This window comes from Saimiri boliviensis, chromosome 14 (assembly GCF_048565385.1).
Source record: "Saimiri boliviensis isolate mSaiBol1 chromosome 14, mSaiBol1.pri, whole genome shotgun sequence".
Taxonomy (NCBI): Eukaryota; Metazoa; Chordata; class Mammalia; order Primates; family Cebidae; genus Saimiri; species Saimiri boliviensis.
The window spans coordinates 2,551,345-2,578,048 of record NC_133462.1 but is presented as its reverse complement, the minus strand read 5'-3'; the positions used below and the strand labels follow the sequence as shown (position 1 = coordinate 2,578,048).

Here is a 26,704-nt window from a genome sequence, read left to right as displayed (position 1 = left end):
AAAGACTTCGGGGCATCGTAATATCGCTAAGACCAACTAGTCACCGGAGACTCCAAATGACTCTGTAGGTCAAGAGTCAAATCAGAAATTTAGAGATTGCAAAATGTAAACCAAAAAATCCACCACGCGGGGCAGGCAGGTAAATAGGCAGAGTAGATAGGATTCGGGGGGCAGTAAAAATACCCGCCATGATACTCTGATACTCCAGTGGTGGATACTCATCATTAGGCCCTTGTCCAAACCCACAGGATGTACAAGACCAAGAGCGAGCCCTAATGGACACCACGGAGTCCGGTTGGTGAGGATCATGTGTCCAGGCAGGCTCACTGATGGAAAGAGCGCCCCACTCTGCTGGGGATGCTGGTGGGGAGAGGCTGTGCCGTGTGGGGAGGGTGTCTAGGGGAACTCTGTGCTGCCCACTGAATTTCCCTGTGAACCTGTAACAGCTCTGAAAAATAAAGTCTAAAGTCAGGCATGGTGGCTTATACCGTTATCAGCCTGGGCAACAAAGCCAGATCTCATCACTACCAAAAATTATTGCAAAAACTTTTAATATTATAATTAATAAAATCTAGCCCGGCGCGGTGGCTCAAGCCTGTAATCCCAGCACTTTGGGAGGCCGAGGCGGGTGGATCACGAGGTCAAGAGATCGAGACCATCCTGGTCAACATGGTGAAACCCCATCTCTACTAAAAATACAAAAAATCAGCTGGGCATGGTGGCACGTGCCTGTAATCCCAGCTACTCAGGAGGCTGAGGCAGGAGAATTGCCCGAACCCAGGAGGCGGAGGTTGCGGTGAGCCGAGATCGAGCCATTGCACTCCAGCCTGGGTAACTAGCGTGAAACTCCGTCTCAAAATAAATAAATAAATAAATTAAATTAAATTAAATCTAATAAAAACAATACAGAGTGGAGTGGCTCATGCCTGTAATGCCAGCACTTAAGGAAGCCAAGGCAGGTGGATCACTTGCACTTAGAAGCTCAAGACCAGCCTGGGCAACATGAGGAAACCCCACCTCTACAAAACCCACAAAAGTTAGCCAACTGGGTGGCGTGCTCCTGTAGTCCCAGCTGCTTGAGAGCCTTAGAAGGGAGGATTGCTGGAGCCTGGAAGGTGGCGGCTGCAATGAGCAGTGACGGTGCCAGTGCAGAAAAAAAGAGAGAGAAACAAAGAGAGAGAGAGAAAGAGAAAGAAAGAGAAAAAAAGAAAGAAAGAGAAAGAGAAAGAAATGAAAGAAAAAGAAAGAGAGAGAGAAAGAGAAAGAAAGGAAAGAAAAAGACTCTTCAGGATAACCAATAAAAGCTGAGTTTCAGTTAAATAGTATTTAGACCATGTTGATACTAAAAAAATTTGTTCATCTCAAACTCAGATTTCCCCAGGCATCATGTATTTAATCTTTTCACCCTCCTTGGACCACTTCACAGCAAAATAGTGCGTAACAGCATGTCAATCAGGAGACTCAGTTTTTTGTGATACAAATATTGAAAACTAATAGGACAATCATTTATTGAAAGAACAGCAAAACAAACCAAAATAAACCTATAAGAAAACAACAGACATAATGAAACAGAAAACCAGACTCACTGGGGGGGAAACCTATTTACTCAAACATCCTGGGAATTCCAATCTAGGGCACCCCATCTGTGTGTCAGGCAACCCTGCCCCGTCATATTGTCATCTGACAACATTGGAGAAATTCATCATTCACTTCTTCCTGGTGCAGACGACGTGGACCTGATTATGGGATCACTAAGAAGTGTTTTCTGGATGTGTTTTCTGGTGGCGTCTTAGCAATTTCAGCCGGCTGAAGGCTCTCGGACACTTGGAGCATTTATAGGGTTTCTCTCCGGAGTGGACTCGCTGGTGCTCCTTTAGGCTCCCTCTGTAGGTAAAAACTTTCTTGCAGACTTTACATTCGTAGGGCTTCTCCCCTGTATGGCTTCTCTGGTGACACTTCAAGTAGGACTTCTGGGTGAACCGCTTCTGGCAGACATCACACGTGTAGGGCCTCTCGCCAGTGTGGGTTCGCTGGTGAAACTGGAGGCTGATGAGCTGCATGAAGCGCTTGCCACAGAGATTACACTGAAAGAGTCTCTCTCCTGTGTGTGATCTCTTGTGGATGACTAGCTTGGAATTGCATGAAAAGTTTTTACCGCACACGTCACATGCAAAGGGCGGCAGTGCCACAGCTTCTTGGCCATCGGGGTGACTGCCTGCATCCGCAGGGCCTGGGGAATGAACCGGATTCATCCCAGCTGGGCCCGGGGAGTCTCTGTTGCCCACAGGTGTGGCTCCTCCTTGAGGCTCTTCTTGGGAAATGGAGGTGGCGTCTGGTTTGCTTCTTTTGGGACCTCTCGGATTCGGAGAGTCTCTGTCCTCGCTGTGAGTCGAAGCTTCTGTCTCCACTGCGCAGGCAGAAGCTGTGTCAGCATCCACATTCTCCACAGAGGCTCTTTTCTGGGGTTCCTTCCCATCCTTTGCCCTCTCCAGATCTGCTGGAAAAAGGGATTCCACATGAAACAGTGAATAAAGTGCATTTTCAATTCACCAAACTCATTGCAACCAAATGCTGAAGTGGGTTGAGAACTTCCCCTCCACCTCAAGCCTGAGACATGGGACCATAGGTCTCTGGAGAGTGGGGGATGGAGAGGCTTTGGCAGCTGAGCACCAGCTCCCCCAGGAGACGATCATGCTGGCCCAGCCCCCCACCCCAGAAGAGAGGGGCTAACTCCCTGTGGGTCCAAGTCTCCATACTCACTGGGACCCTGCGGAAGCTGAGGCTCTGGGGATGTGAGTCCTGGGTTCTCTTTGCTGTTTTCCTTTAGATCCTTCTCCAGGTTCTGCTTGGGTCTCAGAACCTTTGGGTCACCTCTCATGACAATACTCTTTTGTAGCCGGAAGTCCTCTCCCTGACAGTGAAAAACCAAGAGCAATGACTGCCGGGTCTACACTGGTGGAAGCACAAACATCTGCGTCCCTTCCTGATTGGATGCACCAACTTTTCTAATGACACAGGTGTGGAAACATGTGCACACTTCCTCTGGGCCACCCCACCAACCCAAGTCAACATCACCACCTCATTTCTGAGTCTGTCCCTAATTGGGACCCTCCATAGTCTAAATCAGCTCCTGTGCCTGGTGGTTTTCACTCTGGTTCTCTGAGCCTATGTCTCCCAGGGATGCCACCGTCTCCCTGCCCCCGATGCTGGAAGAAGCAGGACTCTAGGTCAACGTCCCTCACCCATGGCACCACTGGCACAGGGGCTGCATCACCCTCCTGGTGGGGGCACTCCTGTGCAGTGTGGAGACCCCGCCTCCACCCTCCAGATGCTGTGAACACCCCACCACCCCCTACAATGACACACAAAAACATCTCCACACATGGCAACTGGGTCCTGAAAGGCAAAATCACCCCAGTTAAGAAACACTCCTAGAATTAAGAAAAAGACAATCTGTAGAAAATGGGTTTCTGGCTGAATGATTTCATGAAATGTCTTTGAGGAAACTGGCGATGGGGAAGGGACCTTCAGTTCATTCATTTGTGCCAACTGCCTCCCTCACTTCACTGACAACATTTCTTACCCCCACCCTAAATGCTAAAAGCTTCCATGCTGGAGGGAAAAGTAGACGAGCCTTCACTGTCTGTGATGGCTCAGAAATGTCTGGGGATGTACCATGTTCATGGAGGATGGCTCTAATTTTCTCCTGTGTCAAATCTCTCAATCAGTCCAGCAGCCACACGATTTCCTCCTGTTCCTTCTCCCACCTCTGCCCAGACACCAGGGCCTAACACACTCACCTGCCCCCCGGACAGTGCAGGGACCCTGGGCAGGGTCTGCAGCTCTTGGCTGGCCTGGCCTTTCTCTGAGTGCATGTCATTCACAGAGGAGGCCTGCTGGCTGGACACGTCTCTCAGATCATCCCTGACGCTGGCGGGGGCTTCGGCCATCTGGACATCTGAGTCCTGCACGATATATTCCTTTCCCTGGAAGGTGACTACAGACTGTAGAGAAAAAAGACAACCAGACTCACCGTGAGAACCTGGAAGTAGCTCTCACATTCCCTGGATCCTGCCATCAGGCTCACACTTTACTGTAATTAATGTTCAAAATCTTCCCAATGTAGAGTCAGCTCTGTGGACACAGCAATCCTGTCTAAATTTCTTCCTCTCTAGACTCCAGCACCTGTCTGTGCCTGGAATGTTCTAGATAAGTAGATAAATATGGGTCATTTGGATGAAAGGGTCTCTAAACCAAGAAGAAAAGGAGAAATATTCTGGGTGAATCCAGCTCAATTTGCCAACAGCAGCTCACCTTCTTATGGAAATTAGGGGCTCCTGTGGAGACCTCCAGAGAGATGCCTGGATATCTGATGCCAACCACTTCCCTGCCTCAGGTGGGGACTTCTGGACCTTCAGTTCACTCTAATGCCGCCTTCCCTACGTTCCATCAGGCATAATATTTCACCAATGTCTTTCTTTTATGCTGGCCTCACACATGGTGTGGGTCCCTGTTTCCCCTCTGCCTGTCCATCTCCTAGACCAGGGATGTGCCATCTCAGCACAGCTGATATTTGAAGCTGGATGAGTATTTGTCATGGTGGGCTCTCCTCAGCATTGGAGAATGTCTAGCTTGTGACAACCAAAAACTGTCCCCAGACACTACTGTGTGTCCCTGATGGGCAAACTCTCCTCTACTTGGAAACCCTGACCTAGAGCAGCCCCTCGTGTCCTCTCGAGTCCAGCTGCAGCTTGCAGCCCCCAGCCCGGCTCCCCTTCCCTGCACCAACCACGAGGGTCCCACTCACCCATTTCTTGGGTCTTCTGTTGTTCCGTAGCAGGTCCTCCAGCTCTTTGCAGCTCCGCACACCGTTCATCATGACTAAGACCTGGAGCTCTTGGGGCATGGAGATCATGAACTGCTCCATCACCAGCATGTCCAGGATCTGCTCTTTGGTGTGGAGGTCGGGCCTCAGCCACAGGTGGCACAGCTCAGTGAGTTTCCTCAGAGCCTGGATGGGGTCTGACTGCTCCGGGCAGCTGAACATCCTGAAGTTCATGTGACAGGTCTCAGGGTCCCGGTCATGATTTCCGAGTGGAGTTTCTGAGGATGTCACAGACCGTGGCAGCTGCAGCCCACGGCTGTTGCAGGCTTCTCCCTGACCCCATGAGGGTGTGCAGTTTGCAGCCATAGCTAGTGGAGAGTTTTGTGATCCGTCTCTGAGAAAGCTCTTCCAGTAGCTGGTATCTAACTGATGATACCTGTCTATACAGGATAGGTATGCAGATATGTGGAGGTAAGTCCTGGGTTCTCTCCTTCCACACAGGCTTCCCCTGGCCTTCCTCAGTAATGGAGTCACTGTTTGTTCAGACGTCTGGGGGGAAAAAAGCATGAGCCTGATCAGTTTAAGTTTCTACTCCATCTGCCCCTCCCCTCAAAATCCCTCATCTTGGATGCTAGTTCTTCAGCAGCATCAGACTCAGCACCGTGGAAATCAGTCCACTCTCTTATTCTTCCAGTGTCTATACCTGACTGTATGCTCCGGCTTCAAATCTAAATGCCGCCCTGGATTCTGATGTCTAGGAAATCACTGTGCAGAGATGGAATCCGTTTTCCTTTCAATTGAAACAATATTATGCTTTGTTGTTTTTGGAGATGGAGTCTCACTCTGTCTCCCAGGCTGGAGTGCAGTGGTGCGATCTCCACTCACAACCTCCACCTCCTTGGTCCAAGCAATCCTCCTGTCTCAGCCTCCCGAGTAGATGGGACCACAGGCATGTGCCACCATGCCCAGCTAATTTTTGCATTTTTATTAGAGACAGGGTTTCACTGTGTTGGCCAGGCTGGTCTCGAACTGGTGACCTCATGATCCGCCTACCTCGGCCTCCCAATGTGCTGAGATTACAGGCGTGAGCCACCGCGCCCTGCCAACACAACATTATTCTCGACTATAACTTAAATAGGATAGTTATCTGAAGGTCCTAAAATCTGATGTAAAATAAGATAAATTCTTTGTTTTCCCATCAAGATCCAAAGCAATGCCCTTCATCATAATTATGCAAAAAGACAGAGAAAAAGAGTTAGAATGTAACATTTTCCCCAAACACATATTTGTGTTAATCCCAGAACATTTACTTGCTCCAGGGAAGGGAGTGCATTAAAGAATCCTGTGAGGGCTGGGCGTGGTGGCTCACGCCTGTAATCCAAGCAGTTTGGAGGCCAAGGTGGACGGATCACCTGAGGTCGGGAGTTCAAGACCAACCTGATCAACATGGTGAAATCCGCCCCCCCTTTAAAAAAAAAAAAAAAAAAGAATCCTGTGAGAATTAAGCTCCTACACAGATATTTTTGTTATTTTGGTAAAATGTACATTCAGAAATTTCACCATTTTTACCCTCCTCAAGAGCACAATTTCATGGCGCTAAGACATGCACTGTGTTGTGCAAACATCACCACTGTCTAGTTCCATAATTATCTTATCACCCCCAAAAATGCCCCATGCCCATCAGGAATCCCCCCTGCCCACCCACACCAGCCCCTGGCAATCCCTAATCTGCTTTCTGTCTCTAAAGGTTTCTGTATTCTTAATCTCATCTCAGAAAATGGATTTAAAGTCCAGTGCTCTATGAAATTTTCACGAAGTGGGATTCGACAATAGAAAAATGTTTTGAAATTTGGTTCTAAATGTAGCTGCATCAGGCAGGAGCCACTGTGTGATACTCTCCAGGCGCTAACCATCCTCCAAGGCCAACAGCTATGAGAACGCAGCCCTGCTTCCCTAGCCAGAGGTGGAAGAAGCCACCTCGAGGTCTGCAGAGAGGAGAAAGAACAGGCAGGAGGGTCTCGGGAAAGGTCCCTGGAAGCCTGGAGGATGGGAACCCACACCTCCTGGAAGGAATCTGAGCAAGTGCAGAGCAGACAGCCAGCCAGGGAGCGCATCGGCAGAGCGGGGAGACAACCCAGAGGAGGAGACAATATTTACACACCACGCATCTCACACGGGCTCCTATGCCAAGCACAAGCAACTCAAACAACTCCACAGCGAGAAAACACAGAACCCACTGGAAGGGGGCAAGGCGCCTGTGTGGACATCTCAGATGGAGACCTGTGAATGGCCAGCAGGTCTAGGAAAAGGTGCTCATCATCACTCATCTTCAGGACATGCAAATCCAAACCACAGGACACCCCTCAGGCCGGCTAGAGCGGCTGCTCCCAAAGACCCGTGTCGCGAGTGCTGGAGAGGATTGGGAGGACAGGGAGCCTCGGAGCCCTGTGCTGGGAATGTAAATCAGTGGAGCCGATTTGGGAGACAGTGTAGAAGCTCCCCAAAACATTAAAAGTGGAACAACTGCATGATCCGGCCGTCCCGCTCCTGGGCGTGTCCAGAGGAAAAGAAATCAGGACGTGGACTCCAAACCAGTGAACCTCGGGTGGGACAGAGGGAGGGAAGGTTGAAAAACTACCTATTGGGTGCTGTCCTCACATTCTGGGTGACCGGTAGAGTCACACCCCAAAACCTCAGCATCGCTCAGTATATTCATGTAGCAATTCTGCACAAGTACATGGCAAATTTAAAATAAAACAAAATTATAAAATACTTTTAAAAATAAAAGAAGTGAATGCTGTAAATAATAATTAAAAACCCAGTGGACTCACAGTAGCAGCGAGTAAAATGCTGGTTACCAGGGCTGGGGCGGGGGCTGGGGAAATGTAGGTCAAAGGGTACAAGTTTCAGTTGAAGAAATCAGCTCAGGAGAGCAATTGTCCAACATGGTGACTTCAGCTCATAACAATGTTTTGTACACCTGGGTATTGCTTTAAAAAAGTAGATTTCAAGTGTTCTGGAAACCAAAAATGGTTAGTCCATGAGTTAGGGCATATGAATATTAGCTCAATTTAGCCATTTTACAATGTTCATATCCTACAAAGCACATTATGCTGTATGACATAAATATATACAATTATTAGTTTTCAATTAGAAGCAAATTGATTTTTTGTTGCAAAAGCATACGGATGTGAGAGAGAAAAGGCAGCCTGAAATTCTCAATTAAAAGTGGCTTTGCCACAGGGAGCCTGCTGCTGCTCGGGAGGCGGAGGCAGGAGGATCACTGGAGCCCAAGTGTTTGATAACAGCCTGGGCAACATAGTGAGAGACTGTCTTTACAAAAAAAAAAAAGTCGCTTCATGTTCCTAGGAACTACTTTGTATTTGATCTCAGTTCATTTCCCATTAAAACTATTAACAAGACACAGGGAAAAAATAAAGGCAGGACAGGGGTCAGTGTTCAATTCTTGGAGTAGACAGCACACGGGACACCCAGGTAGGGACACTTAGCTCAGATTCTCACTGGCCTAGTAGGTTGATGCTCATTCATTAACGGCTTGATTTGACTCTATGGAAAGGGAAAATCCAGCAACGCTTTTTAAAAATTTTTTTTTTTTTTGAGACGGAGTTTCGCTCTTGTTACCCAGGCTGGAGTGCAATGGCGCGATCTCGGCTCACCGCAACCTCCGCCTCCTGGGTTCAGGCAGTTCTTCTGCCTCTGCCTTCCTGAGTAGCTGGGACTACAGGCGTGCGCCACCATGCCCAGCTAATGTTTTGTATTTTTTAGTAGAGGCGGAGTTTCACCATGTTGACTAGGATGGTCTCAATCTCTTGAGTTTATGATCCATCCGCCTCGGCCTCCCAAAGTGCTGGGATTACAGGCGTGAGCCACCGCCCCGGCCCAGCAACGCTTTTTAAGAAGGGTGTGTGGCAGGCCAGGTGGCTCACACCTGTAATTCCAACACTTTGGAAGTCCCATATGGGAGGTAGGCTTGAGGCTGGGAGTTCAGGACCAGCCTGTGCAACACACCGAGACCTCACCTCTACAGAACAAATTAAAACATTTATTCGGTCGTCGTGGCTTATGTCTGCAGTCCCACCTACTCAGGAGGCAGAGGCGGGCGGATGGCTATTTTACAGAAGCGTTGCATAAGAATCAGAGTTAACAACGAGATGGAAAGGAGACCTGCTGCTTTCACAAGGTCTCGGAGCAAATGCATGAGAAAGTAAACCCACATCTTTCTGATACCAACCCCTCCGCCCCACGCCAACTCCTAAACCCCATAGGCATCCCCACTGGACGCTCACCACCTTCCTGGCTTTTGGCCCCAATCTCCTCGCGTCTGGGATGCGCTCTCCTCGTGGCTGGGAGATGAACTGCTCTATTTATACAAAAGCCGAGGGACTCCAGATCCCTTTTCTGGTTCCCTACGCCGCCCCATGATTGGTTTAGGGCCATATAATCCATTTTAGGTGACTGACGTTGATTGCATTTCCCAATGAAACCCCACCCACAGGAAATTAAAGTATTAAACATGCCTACTGTGCACATAACATTGGTTGTCCCGCTCTACTGAGTTATTTGTCATATTTCTGAAGTATTTGGAGGCCTCGGAAAATACAGATCCACAACTTTTAACCACTTTGGGTCCCCTCATGCCACAGACACTAATATCATAACAAATAAAGAACATGTTAAGAGCTGGTGGATTAATATCGAATCAGTGATTTGATCTAGTTCGAGGAAAGCTTTCACATGTGAATGTCAAGATGTTGAAAAAAGAGACAGTTATTGTTGACACATAATGAATACTGGTGATAATTTTTTACCAAAACAAAAACAAAAACAAAACAAAACTTGGAATTGACATGTGAAAGCTTTGCTTGAACTAGATTAAATCACTGGTTTGATATCAGCCAATCTATCCTTATATAAAAACAGTGGGGGGCCAGGCGCGGTGGCTCAAGCCTGTAATCCCAGCACTTTGGGAGGCCGAGGTGGGTGGATCACGAGGTCGAGAGATCGAGACCATCCTGGTCAACATGGTGAAACCCCCTCTCTACTAAAAATACAAAAAAGTAGCTGGGCATGGTGGCACATGCCTGTAATCCGAGCTACTCGGGAGGCTGAGGCAGGAGAATTGCTTGAACCCAGGAGGCGGAGGTTGCGGTGAGCCGAGAACGCGCCATTGCACTCCAGCCTGGGTAACAAAAGCGAAACTCCGTCTCAAAAAAAAAAAAAAAAAAACAGTGGGGACCAGAGAAAGGTACATGGTCCCTACTCTGCATTCTTTCCAGGACGGTGGGAGGATGGTTTACAGATCCACTGAGGGTCCCGCAGGGTTCCCTAGTTCTCAGCCCCCTCAGCTGGGGCTCTCAAGCACAGAAAGCCTTAATGGTGGGTGGGAATTTTACCGTGTGGATCATGGAGTCCACGTGGAATGAAAATTAAGTGCTACGAAGGATTAGAATATAATTTTGGACATTCATATCAACAGCTGAATGACTCATAAATCCGTTCAAATAGTGACTTACTCATTTAAATTTCAGAGGAAACCTTCTCATCTAATCTTCAAATAAGTTGGAGGGCTATTGGTTTTACACTGATTCTGGTTTAAATCCTTGGAAAATCTTAAGCCCCTTCACTCTGGAAACTTCAAACTTCTGGCAAGTAGAACTTTCTTGATGTGTTGTTTTGAAGACGAAATAAGACTACGTCAGTAAAGTGCTCTATACAAGGTCACTTTGCCAAGAAGTTGTAACAATTATTCTCTGATGCATGTTCTCATACTTTGTCATATTTTTTCTGGTTACCACCGAGGTGTTGACAATGAGTTAGAGTTAAGAATGGAATTATTCACTGGAATTACCTGGGAGCTGTCTAAACTACCATCTGCCTAACCAATTCCCCCAAATCCTCCCCTCTGGAAACTTGGTCTATTTCTGTGGATGTCATCGGTATTTTGGAAGGGATTGCATTGAATCTGTCCATGTCTATTAACAGTGTGGTCTTTTTCACAATATTAATTCTTCCATTCTGTGAACAAAGGTATCCATTTTTGATGGTCTTTTCCAGTTTTTTTCATTAGTGCTTACTAGTTTTTCTTGTGGAAATCTTTCACCTCTCTGGTTACATTTATTCTCAGGTTTTGGGGGGTTCGTTTGCTGTTGCAAATGAGATTGCTTTCTTGATTTTTGTCCCACTAGTTTGTTGTTGGTGTATCAAAACACTACTGACTTGGCCGGGTGCGGTGTCTCATGCCTATAATCCCAGCACTTTGGGAGGCCGAGGCAGGCGGATCACGAGGTCAAGAGATCGAGACCATCAACCAGCTCTTTTTTTTTTTGAGACGGAGTTTCACTCTTGTTACCCAGGCTGGAGTGCAGCGGCGCGATCTCGGCTCACTGCAACCTCCGCCTCCTGGGATCAGGCAATTCTCCTGCCTCAGCCTCCTGAGTAGCTGGGATTACAGGCACGCGCCACCATGCCCAGCTAATTTTTTGTATTTTTAGTAGAGACGGGGTTTCACCATGTTGACCAGGATGGTCTCGATCTCTTGACCTCGTGATCCACCCGCCTTAGCCTCCCAAAGTGCTGGGATTACGGGTTTGAGCCACCAAGCCCGGCAACCATTGCACTTTGTATACATATGTCGAAACATCATGTTGTACACCCTAAATATGTACCAGTTTTATTAGTGATTTTATAAAGTAATAATAACGAAAAGAAAATAAAGCCTCTATAAGAATGTATGAGCAACCACAATCCTTTCCCCATCTCAGGTAAGGGCTGCTCCAGCCCCCTGGGTGTGCAATCCAGAAGATTTGTAGGGTTATCCTTGATTCCTACGTTTCCTTCACATGGCAAATTTACCCTCTCAACAAATCCTATACCTTATTAATTTATTTACTGACATAAAGTTCACACAAAATGAAATTAACTGTTTTATCTGTGTGGTTTAGTGGCATTTGGTATATTCATGCTGTTGTGCAGCCGCTCCTAGCTAGTTCCTGTGCCTGCATGTCCAGAGTACAAGTTCTGACATTTGTGCACACTCACAAAGTCATCACTGTAATCAGAAAAGTGAGCATTCCCACCATCCTCCAAGGTTTCCCCAGGCTCTTCAGCATCTCTCCCTCCCACAACTCTGGACCACCACCAATGTTCTCTGTGTCATCACAGATCAGTGACAGAACTTTCTTTTCCTTCCTTCCTTCCCCCCTTTTTTTTTGAGACAGGGTCTTGCTCTGTTGCCCAGGCTGGAGTGGTATGATCGCAGTGGTTCGATCATGGTTCACTGCACCGTAGACTTATTGGGCTTAAGTGATCCTCCTACCTCAGCCTCCCAAGTAGCTGGGACCTCTATGTCTGGATAATTTTTCCTATGTTTTGTAGAGATGGGGTCTCACTATATTGCCTAGGCTGATCTTGAACTCCTCGGCTCAAGCAATCCACCTGCTTTTGCCTCCCAAAGTGCTGAGATGACATGTGTCAGACACGGTGCCCGGCATAGTGATAGAAAGTTTTAGAATTTTTTATTTATAGAATCAGGCCAGATGCACTTTTTTTTTCTGTCTGTCCCCTTTCATCTCCATCATTATTTTGAGATTCATCCGTGTCCTCGGTTTTACCGCTGAGTAGTATTCCAAACTTTACTAAATTGGGCGCTTTGGATATGTGCGATTTATTGCATGTCAACTATACCTCAATAAGACTATGAGGGGAAAAAAAAGGAGATTCTCTTTTTTTTTTTTTTTTTGAGACAGAGTTTCGCTCTTGTTAACCCAGGCTGGAGTGCAATGGCACGATCTCGGCTCACCGCAACCTCCGCCTGCTGGGTTCAGGCAATTCTCCTGCCTCAGCCTCCTGAGTAGCTGGGATTACAGGCACACGCTACCATGGCCAGCTAATTTTTTGTATTTTTAGTAGAGACGGGGTTTCACCATGTTGACCACGATGGTCTCGATCTCTTGACCTCGTGATTCACCCGCCTCGGCCTCCCAAAGTGCTGGGATTACAGGCTTGAGCCACCGCGCCCGGCAGGAGATTCTCTTAAAACTTGAAAATGAGTTCAGAATTTGCCCAGTTCTCCTCATCTCAGCTACCAGTACTCACGGGCAAGCTGTAGCCATCAACCTGGATGACTCTGGTCTTATGGTGACTGAGCTCTGTTCTTTCTCTTCCCCTTTATGGCATAATTTATTTTTCTTTTTCTGTTTTTCAGACAGGGTCTTGCTCTGTTGCCCAGGCTGAAGTACAGTTGCACAATCATAACTCACTGCAGCCTCAACCTCTCTGGTTCAAGCAAGCCTCCCAGCTCAGCTTATCCAGTAGCTGCAACCACAGCTGTGCATCACCAGGCCTGGCTAATTGTTTTGTATGTTTTTGTAGACATGGAGTTTCATCATGTTGCCCAGGCTGGTTTTTAACTCCTGAGCCCAAGCAATCCGCCTGCCTCAGCTTCTTAAAGTGCTAGGATCACAGGCATCAGCCATCACATCCAGAATATATATGGGCTATTTTCAAGACCTTATTCTGAAAAAAAAAAAAAAAAAAATGCTCAACAGAAGTCAGAAAGCTACTCTATGAAGACAGAGGCATTTGTCCGGGCATTCAGTGATGTACCTGCAATGTCTAGATCTAATGTTAGGAGGTGGCAGTGTCAACCCAGTTCTGTCTTAACCCTATTCAATGACTCAAATAGTGGCAGCTCCACCTCCTAGTACAATGGGTCGACTTTCAACATTTCACATGTGCTCAAAGGATGGGGCCTGGCAGGCTGGAGATGAGACTTCTGCTTGTTTCTATTTAGCTTCAGACTCTTGAGAAAGTCATGTCATTCATTCATTCATTTAGTCCAAACATCATCGTCTGTCAAAACCGCATCCACTTTCTGTCTTTCAGTGGTCTTTCAAAACCCTCTCCGCTTGTTATTGTGTTGAGAATGCAGTGAGGACATGCTTGGCACCTGGAGATGATTGGATACTACAGCTGCGCACCATAAAGGTAAATGGTTCCATTGCTTGATGAGGCATCCCGGCAGTGGGTGAATCAGTCACTTCCTTTTTTTTTTTTTTTTTTTAAAGACGGGGTTTCACCATATTGGTCAGGCTGGTCTTGAACTACAGACCTCAGGTGATCAGCCCGCCTTTGCCTCCAAGGTGCTTGGATTACAGGTGTGAGCCACCACGCCCTGCCGAATCAGTCACTTCTAAACAAATAAGGAATCGGATGCAGCCTCACCCACAATGAATCCCTCCACTTTCCCATGAAATAGCCCTCCTATCTTTTTTTTTTTTTTGGAAGATCTGCAACTTTTTTTTAAAGCTGATTAAAAAGAAAAAGCTACTGTTCACCCCAGACTTTCTTTTAATACAGTAAGTAATAAAGAAAACAGATTATTTCCTCCAGAAATATCAGCAGACACTTCTTGACATCCCACACTGCATTGGCAGGAGTGTTAACAGTCCCAGTTCAGATGTGCGGTGTTTCAGGTGGATGCACTGTGACAAGGATCTCACTGCTGGGCCATCCTCAGAGTCACATTCAGTCATGGGGTTGCCCTTCCAGGCTGGCAGAAAAGCAACCTGGGCCGGGCACCGTGAGCACCCACAGTGACTCACATCTGCTATCTCAGCACTCTGGGAGGCTGACACAGGGGGATTTCTTGAGACAAAGAGTTTGAGGCCAGCCAGGGCAACATAGTGAGACCTGCCTCTACAAGTAAATTAAGAGATTGTGTGCCTGGATGCTGAAGTCACAAAGATTTCAAAATACAAGTAGGAGAGGGGATATGTGGGCTAGCAGCCAGCTCCTCAGTGGATGAGGCAGAGAAATTGGTAAGAAGCAGCAAAGCGAAAACAAGAAAAAACAAAACATGTTTCCACGTTCCATGTCTTCCTGGTTCACAAAGGGAGGTGGAAGAAACCACCGAAGAGTAAAGAGTTCTCTGGAAGATTACAAAAATGACTGCGTTCCCAGGTTCAGGTTCATAAAAAGAAAAAAAAAAAAAGAGAAATTTTTGCGGCACGCAGGGTGAACAAGCTCTGAAGATGTATTATACAGACTAGGGACTGTATTCAACGTTAGAGACCGTCTCCGACTTCCGATGGCTCCGAGGCAGGAGAATAGGGAATCAGGGTAACCGGGGGTTAAGGCAGAAGCAAAAGAGCAGGTGCATCCAGTTCTAGGCAGAATTAGGCAGCACACAGGATACACCCTCACTCCTGCGATAACAAGACAAGCCTCCCCTTCAGCCTCTGATTGGTTGCAGGTCAGCCCTTCATTGGGTGTAGCCAGTGGGAGGCCTCTCGCACTGAGGGTATTACTGGGTTCATTAGGTTAATAAAAATCCTAACTGAGGAGGCTCTTGAGCCTCTTGCTGGAGTCTCGCTCCCAGTTTGTGAGTTGTCTTCAATAAATCTGTGCTTTCCTTACTCCATTTTTTGTGTCTTCATCTTTCGTTGCTTTGTCCTTCTGTGACTTTGTGCGTTTCGGTCAATTTTCTGTTCAACACACCTAGACCGTGGACAACTCCATCTGGCAACAGCTCCACTTACAATGTTTTTCCTTTACGGTGCTGCCTTCAGCTGTGTACACTGCTGAGGAGGATCCACACCGCCATTCTGATGGTCACTTTCAGTTCAGTATTCAATAAACTACACGAGATAGTCAACATTTCATTATAAAATAAATCTCCTGTTGGACACTTTTACCCAACTGTAGGGGAATGTAGTGTTCTGAGTAGATTTTAGGGTAGGCTAGGCTAGGATGTTCCGTAGGTGACCTAATATTGAATGCAATTTTATTTTCTACATTTTCAGTTTACACTGGCTTTATCAGGATATGACCTTATTGTAAGCTTAGGAGCATCCATACTGTATTGTACACTTGAAATTTGCTAAAAAGATAGATTATGGGCCGGGCTTGGTGGCTCATGCCTGTAATTCCATCAATTTGGGAAGCTGAGAAGAGCGGATTGCTTGAGACCAGGAGTTCGAGATCAGCCTGGGTAACATGGCAAAAACCCCATCTCTATAAAAATTATAAAACTTAGCCAGGCATGGTGGTGTCTGTATTCCCAGCTATTTGGGAAGCTGAGGCAGTAGGATCATTTGAGCCCGGGAGGCAGAGGTTGCAATGATGCAGGATTGTGACATTGCACTCCAGGCTGGGGTGACATAAGAGTGAGGTTCTGTCTCAAAGAAGTAAAAGAATAAAAATGATAGATCATAGGTGTTTCACCCCCTTTCCCACCCCCCACACCAAAAAAGCAAGCCAGGTGTCATGGCACATGTTCTTTGTCCCTGCTACTGGGAAGACTGAGGCAGGAGGATTGCTTGACTCAGGAATTACACAAATAAATAACTAACGAAAAGAAAATAGTAACTGTGTGAGTTGGTGAACACATTAATTAGCTTGACTGTAGTGATAACCACACCCTGTATAGGGATATGTAAACATCAGCATGAGGACCTTAGTCACCAAGGAGAGATAGAGCCCAGGAATTGGAGAGCAGCCCGGGCAACGTAGTGATACCCCAATCTTTACAAAAAATTCTTTCAAAAGTAGCCAAGTGTGGTGGTGCTCGCCTGTAATTCCAGCTCCCCAGGAGGCTGAAGCTGGAGGATCTCTTGAGCCCAGGACTTCGAGGCTGCAGTGACCTATGAGTGCTCCATTGCACACAGCCAAGGTGACAGAGTAAGACCTTGGCTCTAAAAATAAATAAGTAAATAAATTTATCCACAGAGGTAGGAGATCTTTACAAGAAAAATTACAAAGTACTGATGAGAGAAAAATGAAGAGGGCAGAAAAATGGAAAGATATTCCATGTTCATGGATTGGAAGTATTCATATTGTGAAAATGACCATAATATTAATAGAGATCTACAGATCCAACACATTCTTTACCAAGATGCCAAGGACATTCTTCATGGAGACAGAGGTCATGTTTCAAGAGGAGAGGATTTGAGGGAATTGGGTGGGTGGCTAGATGGTGGTTTTAGGCAAACTGCAGTTCATTCCAGTTAATCACTCCATTCTGACTCACTATCAACATCTCAGTTGTTCACAAGAAAAATATCACAAAGTATGAGAAAATGCACCAGGAAATAAGTGTCAGAAATTTTTGGCAAAATGACCTCGTATCAGGCACCTTACTCACATAATCTTATTTATCTTAAAAACAACATCAGGAAGATAATAAATCTCTGGTTCTAGTCACGGGGAGTTTGAAGTTCCCAAAATTCAGTGGCTTCCTTAAGATTTCCCAAAGATTGCAACCAGAATCAGTGTAAAATTAACAGCCCTCCAACTTATCTTAAATGTTAGATGAGAAAGTTTACTCTTAATTAAAAATGAATGAGTTTGCTGGGTGCGGTGGCTCTCGCCTGTAATCCCAGCACTTTGAGAGGCCAAGGCGGGCAGATCATGAGATCAGGAGTTCAAGATCAGCCTGACCAACATGGTGAAACCCCGTTCTCTACTAAAAATACAAAAATTAGCAGTGAGTGGTGGCGGGCGCCTGTAATCCCAGCTACTCAGGAGGCTGAGACAGGAGAATTGCTTGAACCCAGGAGGTGGAGGTTGCAGTGAGCCGAGATGGTGCCATTGCACTCCAGCCTGGGTGACAGAGCAAGACTCAAAAAAAAAAAAAAAGAGTCACAATTTGATCTGTAAGTCACTTGATGCTGTGAACTTTCCAAATTGTAATTTAATTATGCCTAGCACTTAGTTGTCATTCCACAACGACTCCATGATCCAGGCAGTAAAATTCACATCCATTGTTAAGGCTTTTCATGCTTGAGGGCCCTGAGGGGGTTGAGAACTAGGGAACCCTTTAGGACCCTCAGTGGATCTATAAACCACGTCCCACCATCCTGGAGTGAATGCAGAGTGGTGACCATGTGCCTTTCTCTGGTTCCCACTGTTTTTATATAAGGGTAAGTTGGCTGATATCAAACTAGTGATTTAGTCTAGTTCAAGAAAAGCTTTCCCATGTGAATTCCAAGAGTTTGAAAAAGAAAAGAATTATCACTAATATCATTATATATCAGCACTGACTATCTTTGTTTTTCAATATCTTGACATTCATATGTGAAGACTTTGCTTAAACTGGATTAAATCAGTGGTTTGATATTAATCCACCAACTCCTTTTTTTTTTTTTTTTTTTTTGAGATGAAGTCTCATTCTGTCGCCCTGGCTGGAATGGAATGGCGCAATCTCAGCTCACTGCAACTTCCACCTCCCTGGTTCAAGCAATTCTCCCGCCTCAGCCTCCCAAGTAGCTGGGATTACAGTCGCCCACCACCACTCCCAGCTAATTTTTGTATTTTTAGTAGACACAGCGTTTTGCCATGGTGGTCAGGCTGGTCTGGAACTCCTGACAGACGATCCATCCACCTCGGCCTCCCAAAGTGCTGGGATTACATGCATGGGCCACTGCGCCCAGCCCCCACCAACTCTGAACACGTCTTTAACTTTACTTATTAGGATATTACTGTCTGTGTGGCATGAAGAAACCCAAAGTGATTAAAACTTACGGATCTATATTTTCTAAGGCCTCCAAATACTTCAGAAATATGACAATTCAGTAGAGTGGAAAAACCAATGTTATGTGCACAGTAGGCATGTTTAATACTTTAATTTCCTGTGGGTTGGGTTTCACTGGGAAATGCAATCACCTAAATCAATCACCTAAAATGGATTCTATGGCCCTAAACCAATCATGGGGCGGCGTAGGGAACCAGAAAAGGGGCCTGGAGTCCTTCGGCTTCTGTATAAATAGAGCAGTTCAGCTCTCAGCTGGGTGTAGAGCGCATCCCACATGCGAGGAGGTCGGAGGCAGAAGCCAGGAAGGCAGTGAGTGTCCAGTAGGGATGCCTACGGGGTTTAGGGGTTGGCGTGCGGGGGAGGGTTGGTTTCAGAAAGATGTGGGTTTATTTTCTCATGCATTTGCTCACAGACATTGTGAAGGCAGCGGGTCTGTATTGCACCCCATTATTAACTCTGGTTTGTTATGTAACTCTTCTGCAAAATAGGAACGATATTAACTTTTTCATCATGGTTAGGTTACATTTTTGGGACAGGGTCTTACTCATTGCCCAGGCTGGCTTGCAATTCCTGGTCTCAAGCCATCGGCAGACACTTCCCCAGCAGCTGGGTCTACAGGCACATACCAACACACCCAGCTACTTTGCTGTAGAGATGGGTTCTCAGTACATTGCCGAAGCTGGTCCTGAACTCCTGGGCTCGAGCATGCTCCCAACTCGGTCTTCCAAAGTGTTGGAATTACAGGCATGAGCCACCTTGCTGCCCACACACCACTTGTTAAAAAACGTCACTGGAATTTCTCTTTCCACAGGGTATAAAATCAAGCCCTTAATGAATGAGCATCAACCTACTAGGCCAGTGAGAATCTGAACTAAGTGTCCCTACTTGGGTGTCTTGTGTGTTGTCTACTCCCAGAATGGAACACTGACCCCTGTACCTACATATATTTTCTCCCGTGTCCTGTTGCTTGCTTTACTTCGAAAAGAAGTGAGAGCAAATACAAGGTGATTTCTAGGAGCATGAAATCAATTTTTTAAGAAACAGGCTATCAATATGTTGCCCAGGCTGTTATCAAACTTCTGGGCTTGAGTGATCCTCCCGCCTTGGCCTTCTGAGCAGCAGTTGGCTCCCTGTGGCAAAACCACTTTTAATGCAGAATTTCAGGCTGCTTTTTCCCTCTCATATCTCTATGCATTTTCAACAAAAAATTAACTTGCTTCTAGTCGAAAGCTAAAAATTGTACATATTTGTGGTGTACAGCATGTGCTTTGCAGGATATAAAACTTGTAAAAGGGCTAAATTGAGCTAATTTTCATAGGCCCTACTTTATGTACTAATCATCTTTGGTCATGAGAATATTTAAAATCTACTCTTCTAGCAATGTCCAAGTGTACAAAACATTGTTATGAGCTGAAGTCACGGTGTTTGACAATTGCTCTCCTGAGCTGATTTCTTCAACTGAAACTCGTACCCTTTGACCTACATTTCCCCAGCCCCCGCCCCAGTCCTGGTAACCAGCATTTTACTCGCTGCTACTGTGAGTCCACTGGGTTTTTAATTATTATTTACAGCATTCACTTCTTTTATTTTTAAAATTATTTTATAATTTTAAGTTTTATTTTAAATTTGCCATGTACTTGTGCAGAATTGCTACATGAATATACTGAGCGATGCTGAGGTTTGGGGTGTGACTCTACCGGTCACCCAGAATGTGAGGACAGCACCCAATAGGTAGTTGTTCAACCTTCCCTCCCTCTGTGCCTCCCGAGGTTCACTGGTTTGGAGTCCACGTCCTGATTTCTTTTCCTCTGGACACGCCCAGGAGCGGGACGGCCGGATCATGCAGTTGTTCCACTTTTAATGTTTTGGGGAGCTTCTACACTGTCTCCCAAATCGGCTCCACTGATTTACATTCCCAGCACAGGGCTCCGAGGCTCCCTGTCCTCCCAATCCTCTCCAGCACTCGCGACACGGGTCTTTGGGAGCAGCCGCTCTAGCCGGCCTGAGGGGTGTCCTGTGGTTTGGATTTGCATGTCCTGAAGATGAGTGATGATGAGCACCTTTTCCTAGACCTGCTGGCCTTTCACATGTAACCCCCTTCTAGTGGGTTCTATGTTTGAGTTGCTTGTGCTTGGCATAGGAGCCCGTGTGAGATGCGTGGTGTGTAAATATTGTCTCCTCCTCTGGGTTGTCTCCCCGCTCTGCCGATGCGCTCCCTGGCTGTCTGTCTGCTCTGCACTTGCTCAGATTCCTTCCAGGAGGTGTGGGTTCATATCCTCCAGGCTTCCAGGGACCTTTCCCGAGACCCTCCCGTCAAGTCTTTCTTCTTTCTGAACACCTTCAGAAAGCATCCCCCCCTGTGGCTAGGAAAACAGAGCTGTGTTCTCATAGCTGTTGAACTTGGATAATAACGGATGCCTGGAGAGTATCACATAGTGGTTCTTGCCTAAAGAAACTACAGTTGGAACCACATTTCAAAAAATAATTTCTTTTTTTTTTTTTTTTTTTTTTTTTGAGACAAAGTCTCGCTCTTGTTGCCCAGGCTGGAGCACAATGGCGTGATTTTGGCTCACTGCAACCTCCGCCTCCTAGATTGAAGTGATTTTCCTGCCTCGGCCTTTCAAATAGCTGTGATTACATGCATGTGTCACCACACCCAGCTAATTTTTTTTTATTTTTAGTAGAGATGAGGTTTCACCATGTTGGTCAGGCTGGTCTTGAACTCCTGACCTCAAGTGATCCTCCTGTTTCAGCCTCCCAAAGTGTCAGGATTACAGGCGTGAGCCACGGTGCCTAGCCTTAAAAATCTCCTATTGTCTGATTCCACTTCCTGAAAATTTCATTAAGCACTAGACTTTAAATCTATTTTCTGAGATGAGATTAGGAATACAGAAACCTTTAGAGACAGAAAGTAGATTAGTGATTGCCAGGGGCTGGGGTGGGTGGGGCACGGGTGATTACTGACCGGGATGGGGTTTTTTGGGGTGATGAGGTAATTGTAGAAATAGACTTGTGGTGATGTTTGCACAACACAGTGCCTGTCTTAGTGCCATGAAATTGTGCACTTACAGGGGGTAAAAATGATAAAATTTATGAATGTCCATTTTACCCAAAATAACAACATCTGTGTAGGAGCTTAATTCTCATAGGATTACTTAATGCTTTCCCTTCCCTGGAGCAAATAAATGTTCTGAGGCTAACAAGAAAATGTGTTGGGGGAAAATTGTAGGTTATAAGTATTTTTCTCTATCTTTTCGCATAATGATGATTAAGGACTTTGCCTTGAATCTTGTGTGCAGAGGAAAACAAAGAACTGACATGATTGTTGCATCAGATTTTAGGAGCTGCATGTAACTGTCCTATTTAATGTACAGTTGAAAACCATGTTACTCCGACCGAAAGGAAAACAGATTCAACCTTTGCACAATGATTTCCTAGAGATCAGAATCCAGGGGAGGATTCGGATTTTAAGCCAGAACATGTAGGCAGGCAGACACTGGAAGAATAAGAAAGTGGATTCATTTCCACGGTGCCAAGTCTGATACTGTGGAGAAGCTGTATCCGGCACTGGGATGAAGGATTTGAAAGGGAGGGGCGGATGGAGTAGAAACTTAAACTGATTGGGTTCATGCTCTTCTTTGCAGACTTCTGAGTGAACAGTGAATCGATAACTGAGGAAAACCAAAGACCTGTGTACACAGGTCTCAGTTAGATACCAGCTACTGGAAGAGCTTGCTAAGAGACTGACCGAAATAGTCTCCAGTAGCTATGGCTGCAAACTGCACACCCTCATGGGGTCAGGGACAAGCGTGCAACAGTCCTGGGTCAGAGCTGCCACGGTCTGTGGCATCCCCAGAAACTCCACTTGGAAATCATGACCGGAACCCTGAGACTTGGCACATGAACTTCAGGATGTTCAGCTGCCCGGAGCGGTCGGACCCCATCCAGGCTCTGAGGAAACTCACTGAGCTGTGCCATCTGTGGCTGAGGCCCGACCTCCACACCAAAGAGCAGATCCTGGACATGCTGGTGATGGAGCAGTTCATGATCTCCATGCCCCAGGAGCTCCAGGTCTTAGTCATGATGAACGGTGTGCGGAGCTGCAAAGAGCTGGAGGACCTGCTACGGAACAACGGAAGACCCAAGAAATGGGTGAGTGGGACCCTCGTGGTTGGTGCAGGGAAGGGGAGCCGGGCTGGGGGCCAACGAATTATCCAGTCTCAAATATCAGCACAGCCAATGTTGCAAATCCCTGGTCTAAGAAATGGACAGGCAGAGGGGATACAGGGACCCACACCCTGTGTGAGGCCAGCATGAAAGAAAGACATTGGTGAAATATTACGCCTGATGGAACGTACAGAAGGAGGCATTAGAGCGAACTGAAGGTCCAAAAGTCCCCACTTGAGGCGGGAAAGTGGCTGGCATCAGAGATCCAGGCATCTCTCTGGAGGTCCTCACAGAAGCCCCTAATTTCCATAACGAGGTGAACTGCCATCAGCAAATTGAGCTGGGTTCACCCAGAGTATTTCCCCTTTTCTTCTTGGTTTAGAGACCCTTTCATCCAAAGGACCCATATTTATGTTCTTACTTAGAATCTTCCAGGTGCAGGCAGGTGCTGGAGTCTAGAGAGGATAACATTTCAAACTGGACTGCTGTGTCCACAGAGCTAACTCGGCATCGGGAAGGCGATTTTAAACATTAATTACAGTAAAGTGTGAGCATGATGGCAGGACCCAGGGAATGTGAGAGCTACTTTCAGGTTCTCACCCTGAGTCTGATGGTCTTTTTCCCTCTACAGTCTGTGGTCAACTTGCTTGGCAACGAATATCTTATGCTGGACTCAGATGCTGAGATGGCCGAAGCCCCCGCCAGCGTCAGGGATGATCTGAGAGAAGTGTCCAGCCAGCGGGCCTCCTCTGTGAACGACATGCACCCGGGGGAAGGCCAGGCCAGCCGAGAGCTGCAGACCCTGCCCAGGGTCCCCGCACTGTCCAGGGGGCAGGTGAGTGTGTGAGGCTCTGGTGTCTGGGCAGAGGTGGGAGAAGGAACAGGAGGAAATCGTGTGGCTGCTGGACTGATTGAGAGATTTGGCACAGGACAAAATTAGAGCCATCCTCCATGGACATGGTACATCCCCAGACATTCCTGAACCATCAAAGAGAGTGAAGGCTTGTCTACTTTTCCATGAAAACTTTTAGCATTTAGGGTGGGGGCTAAGAAATGGTGTCAGTGAAGTGAGGGAGGCAGTTGGCACAAATGAATGAAGTGAAGGTCCCTTCCCCACGGCCGGCTTCCTCAGACATTTCACGTAATAATTCAGCAAGGAATTGGTTTCTACAGATTGTCAATTTCTTAATTTGAGGAGTGTTTCTCAACTGGGGTGATTTTGGCTTTCAGGACCCAGTTGCCATGCGTGGAGATGTTTTTGTGTGTCATTGTAGAGGGTGGTGGGGTGTTCGCAGCTTCTGGAGGGTAGAGGCGGGGTCTCCACACTGCACAGGAGTGCCCCCACCAGGAGGGTGATGCAGCCCCTGTGCCAGTGGTGCCACAGGTGAGGGACGTTGACCTAGAGTCCTGCTCCTTCCAGCGTCGGGGGCAGGGAGACGGTGGCATCGCTGGGAGAAATAGGCTCAGAGAACCAGAGTGAAAACCACCAGGCACAGGAGCTGATTTAGACTATGGAGGGTCCCAATTAGGGACAGACTCAGAAATGAGGTGGTGATGCTGACTTGGGGTGGTGGGGTGGCCCAGAGGAAGTGTGCACATGTTTCCACACCTGTGTCATTAGAAAAGTTGGTGCATCCAGTCAGGAAGGGACGGAGATGTTTGTGCTTCCACCAGTGTAGACCCGGCAGTCATTGCTCTTGGTTTCTCATCGTTAGGGAGGGGACTTCCTGCTGCCAGAGACTACTGACATAAAAGGTAACCCAAAGTCTCCAGGACCCAAGCAGACCTTGGAGAAGAATCTGAAGGAAAACAGCGAAGAGAAGCCAGGACTCACATCCCCAGAGCCTCAGCTTCCAAAGGGCCACGGTGAGTATGAAGATTTGGACCTGGAAAAATTAGCCACTCTCTTCCTGGGTATGGGACTGGGGACCCAGCAGTATCATGTCTGGGGGGAGCTGGTGCTCAGCTCCCAAATCCTCTCCATCCCCCACTTTCCAGAGATCTATGGTCCAGTTTCTTAGGTCTGAGGTTAAGGTGGATGTTCTCAGCCAACATCAGTTTTTGGTTGCAATGAATTTGGTGTATTGAAAATGTGCCTTATTAACTGTTGTGCATGGAATCTCTTACTCCAGCAGATCTGGAGAGGGCAAAGGATGGGAAGGAACCCCAAAAAAGAGCCTCTGTGGAGAATGTGGATGCTGACACAGCTTCTGCCTGCGCGGTGGAGACAGAAGCTTCGACTCACAGCGAGGACAGAGACTCTCCGAATCCGAGAGGTCCCAAAAGAAGCAAACCAGACGCCACCTCCATTTCCCAAGAAGAGCCTCAAGGAGGAGCCACACCTGTGGGCAACAGAGACTCCCCGGGCCCAGCTGGGATGAATCCGGTTCATTCCCCAGGCCTTGAGAGCACAGGCAGTCACCCCGATGGCCAAGAAGCCGCGGCACTGCTGCCCTTTGCGTGTGACGTGTGCAGTAAGAGGTTTAAGTATTACGGCAAGCTAGACATCCACAAGAGATCACACACAGGAGAGAGAAGCTTTCAGTGTAATCTCTGTGGGAAGCGCTTCATGCAGTCCTCAGACCTCCGAGTTCACCAGCGCACCCACACGGGCGAGAAGCCCTACACGTGTGAAGTCTGCCAGAAGCAGTTCACCAGGACATTCTCCTTGAAATGTCACAAGAGGAGCCACACAGGGGAGAAGCCCTACAAATGTGACATCTGCAAGAGAGATTTCACCTACAGGAAAAACTTGAAAGAGCACCAGCGCATCCACTCTGGAGAGAAACCCCATAAATGCTCCACATGTCCAAGAGCCTTCGGTCGGCTTGAAACGTTAAAACGTCACCAGAAAACACATTGCAAAACCACTTCCTGGTGATTCCGTAATCAGATCTATGTCTTCACATCCTACGTGAAGGATGATTTTTGACTGTTGTTGTCCGATGACATATGACACATAGAGCACATGCAAGGGCCTGACACATGGGGGGACGGGGGGCGGCGCGTAGATAGGATTCACCAGGATGTCTGAGGAAATATTTATTCTCCACACTGACTTGTGTTTTCTGTTTCATTATGTCTGTAGTTTTCTTATAGGGTTATTTTGGTTTGTGTTGTTCTTTCAAAAGTCAAACATAACAAACAGCTGAGGCTTCTGATTGACATGCTGTTACCCACTGTCTTGCTGTAAAGTAAAATTGTCAAAGTAGGGTGTCCAGATTAAATACACAATGCCTGGGGACATTTGTGTTTCAAACAATTTTTTAAGTATGAGCATGTTCTAAATTATTTATTTAACTGAAACTCAGCTTCTATTTGGTATCCTGTACTGGTTTTTCTTTTTTTTTCTTTTTTAAATGGGGTGTCACTCTTTCACCCAGGCTGGAGCACAGGGGCCTGATCACAGCTCGCTGCAGCCTTGACCTCCCAGGCTCACGCAATTCTGCCGCCTTGGCCACTGGAGCAGCTGGGATTGAAGAGCACACCACACCTCATCAGCTGACTTATGTATTTTTTGTAGAGATGAGTTTTGCCACCTTGCCCAGCCTCGTCTTGAACTCCTGAGTTCAAGTGATCTGCCTGCCTTGGCACTCCCAGAGTGCTGTTACAGGTGTGAGCCAGTGTGTCCCATATTGATTGTATTAGGCTTTATCAGTATTATTTTATTCACAATTTTTGAAATATTTTTTGTAGTGATGGGATCTGTCCTGGCCTCCAGCAATCCTTCCACCTTGGCCGCCAGCAGTGCTGGGATTACAGGTGTGAGCCACCACACCTGGCTTTAGACTTTATTTTTCAGAGCTGTTACAGGTTCACAGGGAAATTCAGTGGGCAGCACAGAGTACCCCTAGACGCCCTCCCCACACAGCACTGCCTCTCCCCACCAGCATCCCCAGCAGCGTGGGGCGCTTGTTCCATCAGTGAGCCTGCCTGGACACATCATCCTCACCACCCGGACTTCGTGGTGTCCATTAGGTCTCGCTCTTGGTCTTGTACATCCTGTGGGTTTGGACAAGGGCCTAATGATGAGTATCCACCACTGGAGTGTCATGGGGGGTATCTTCACTGCCCCCCGAATCCTCTCTGCCCTGCCTATTTACCTCCCTGCCCCAGATGGTGTATTTTTTGGCCTAAAGTTGGCAACCTCTCAATTCCTG

At 47.0% G+C, this 26,704-nt stretch overlaps 3 protein-coding genes across 7 annotated transcripts in view; 1 reads left to right on the top strand and 2 right to left on the bottom strand.

Moving 5' to 3' along the window:
• LOC101038746 (zinc finger and SCAN domain-containing protein 5C-like) overlaps positions 1-26,704 on the bottom strand; it is a 104,831-nt gene that overhangs the window by 14,291 nt on the left and 63,836 nt on the right. The gene's annotated exons all lie outside the window — the stretch shown is intronic.
• The window catches only part of LOC101038212 (zinc finger and SCAN domain-containing protein 5A), a 91,807-nt gene continuing 66,485 nt past the window's right edge, over positions 1,383-26,704 (bottom strand). For 2 of the 4 annotated variants that reach the window (XM_003944034.4, XM_074385876.1), the window contains exons 2-5: positions 4,808-5,374; positions 3,801-4,004; positions 2,761-2,911; positions 1,383-2,497 (exon numbers count right to left, since the gene is read on the bottom strand). In XM_003944034.4, the coding sequence (XP_003944083.2) occupies positions 1,752-2,497; positions 2,761-2,911; positions 3,801-4,004; positions 4,808-5,191 (1,485 nt within the window). In that variant the 5' untranslated portion in view covers positions 5,192-5,374 and the 3' untranslated portion in view covers positions 1,383-1,751. The remainder of the gene's footprint in view (positions 2,498-2,760; positions 2,912-3,800; positions 4,005-4,807; positions 5,375-26,704) is intronic. The other 2 variants (XM_010331926.3, XM_074385877.1) reach the window with 2 other exon arrangements.
• Positions 22,146-25,425, top strand: LOC101043210 (zinc finger and SCAN domain-containing protein 5B-like). The gene is made up of 4 exons (XM_003944045.2): positions 22,146-22,529; positions 23,176-23,379; positions 24,260-24,410; positions 24,677-25,425. The coding sequence occupies exons 1-4, from the start codon at positions 22,146-22,148 to the stop codon at positions 25,423-25,425; spliced, it is 1,488 nt and encodes a 495-aa protein (XP_003944094.2).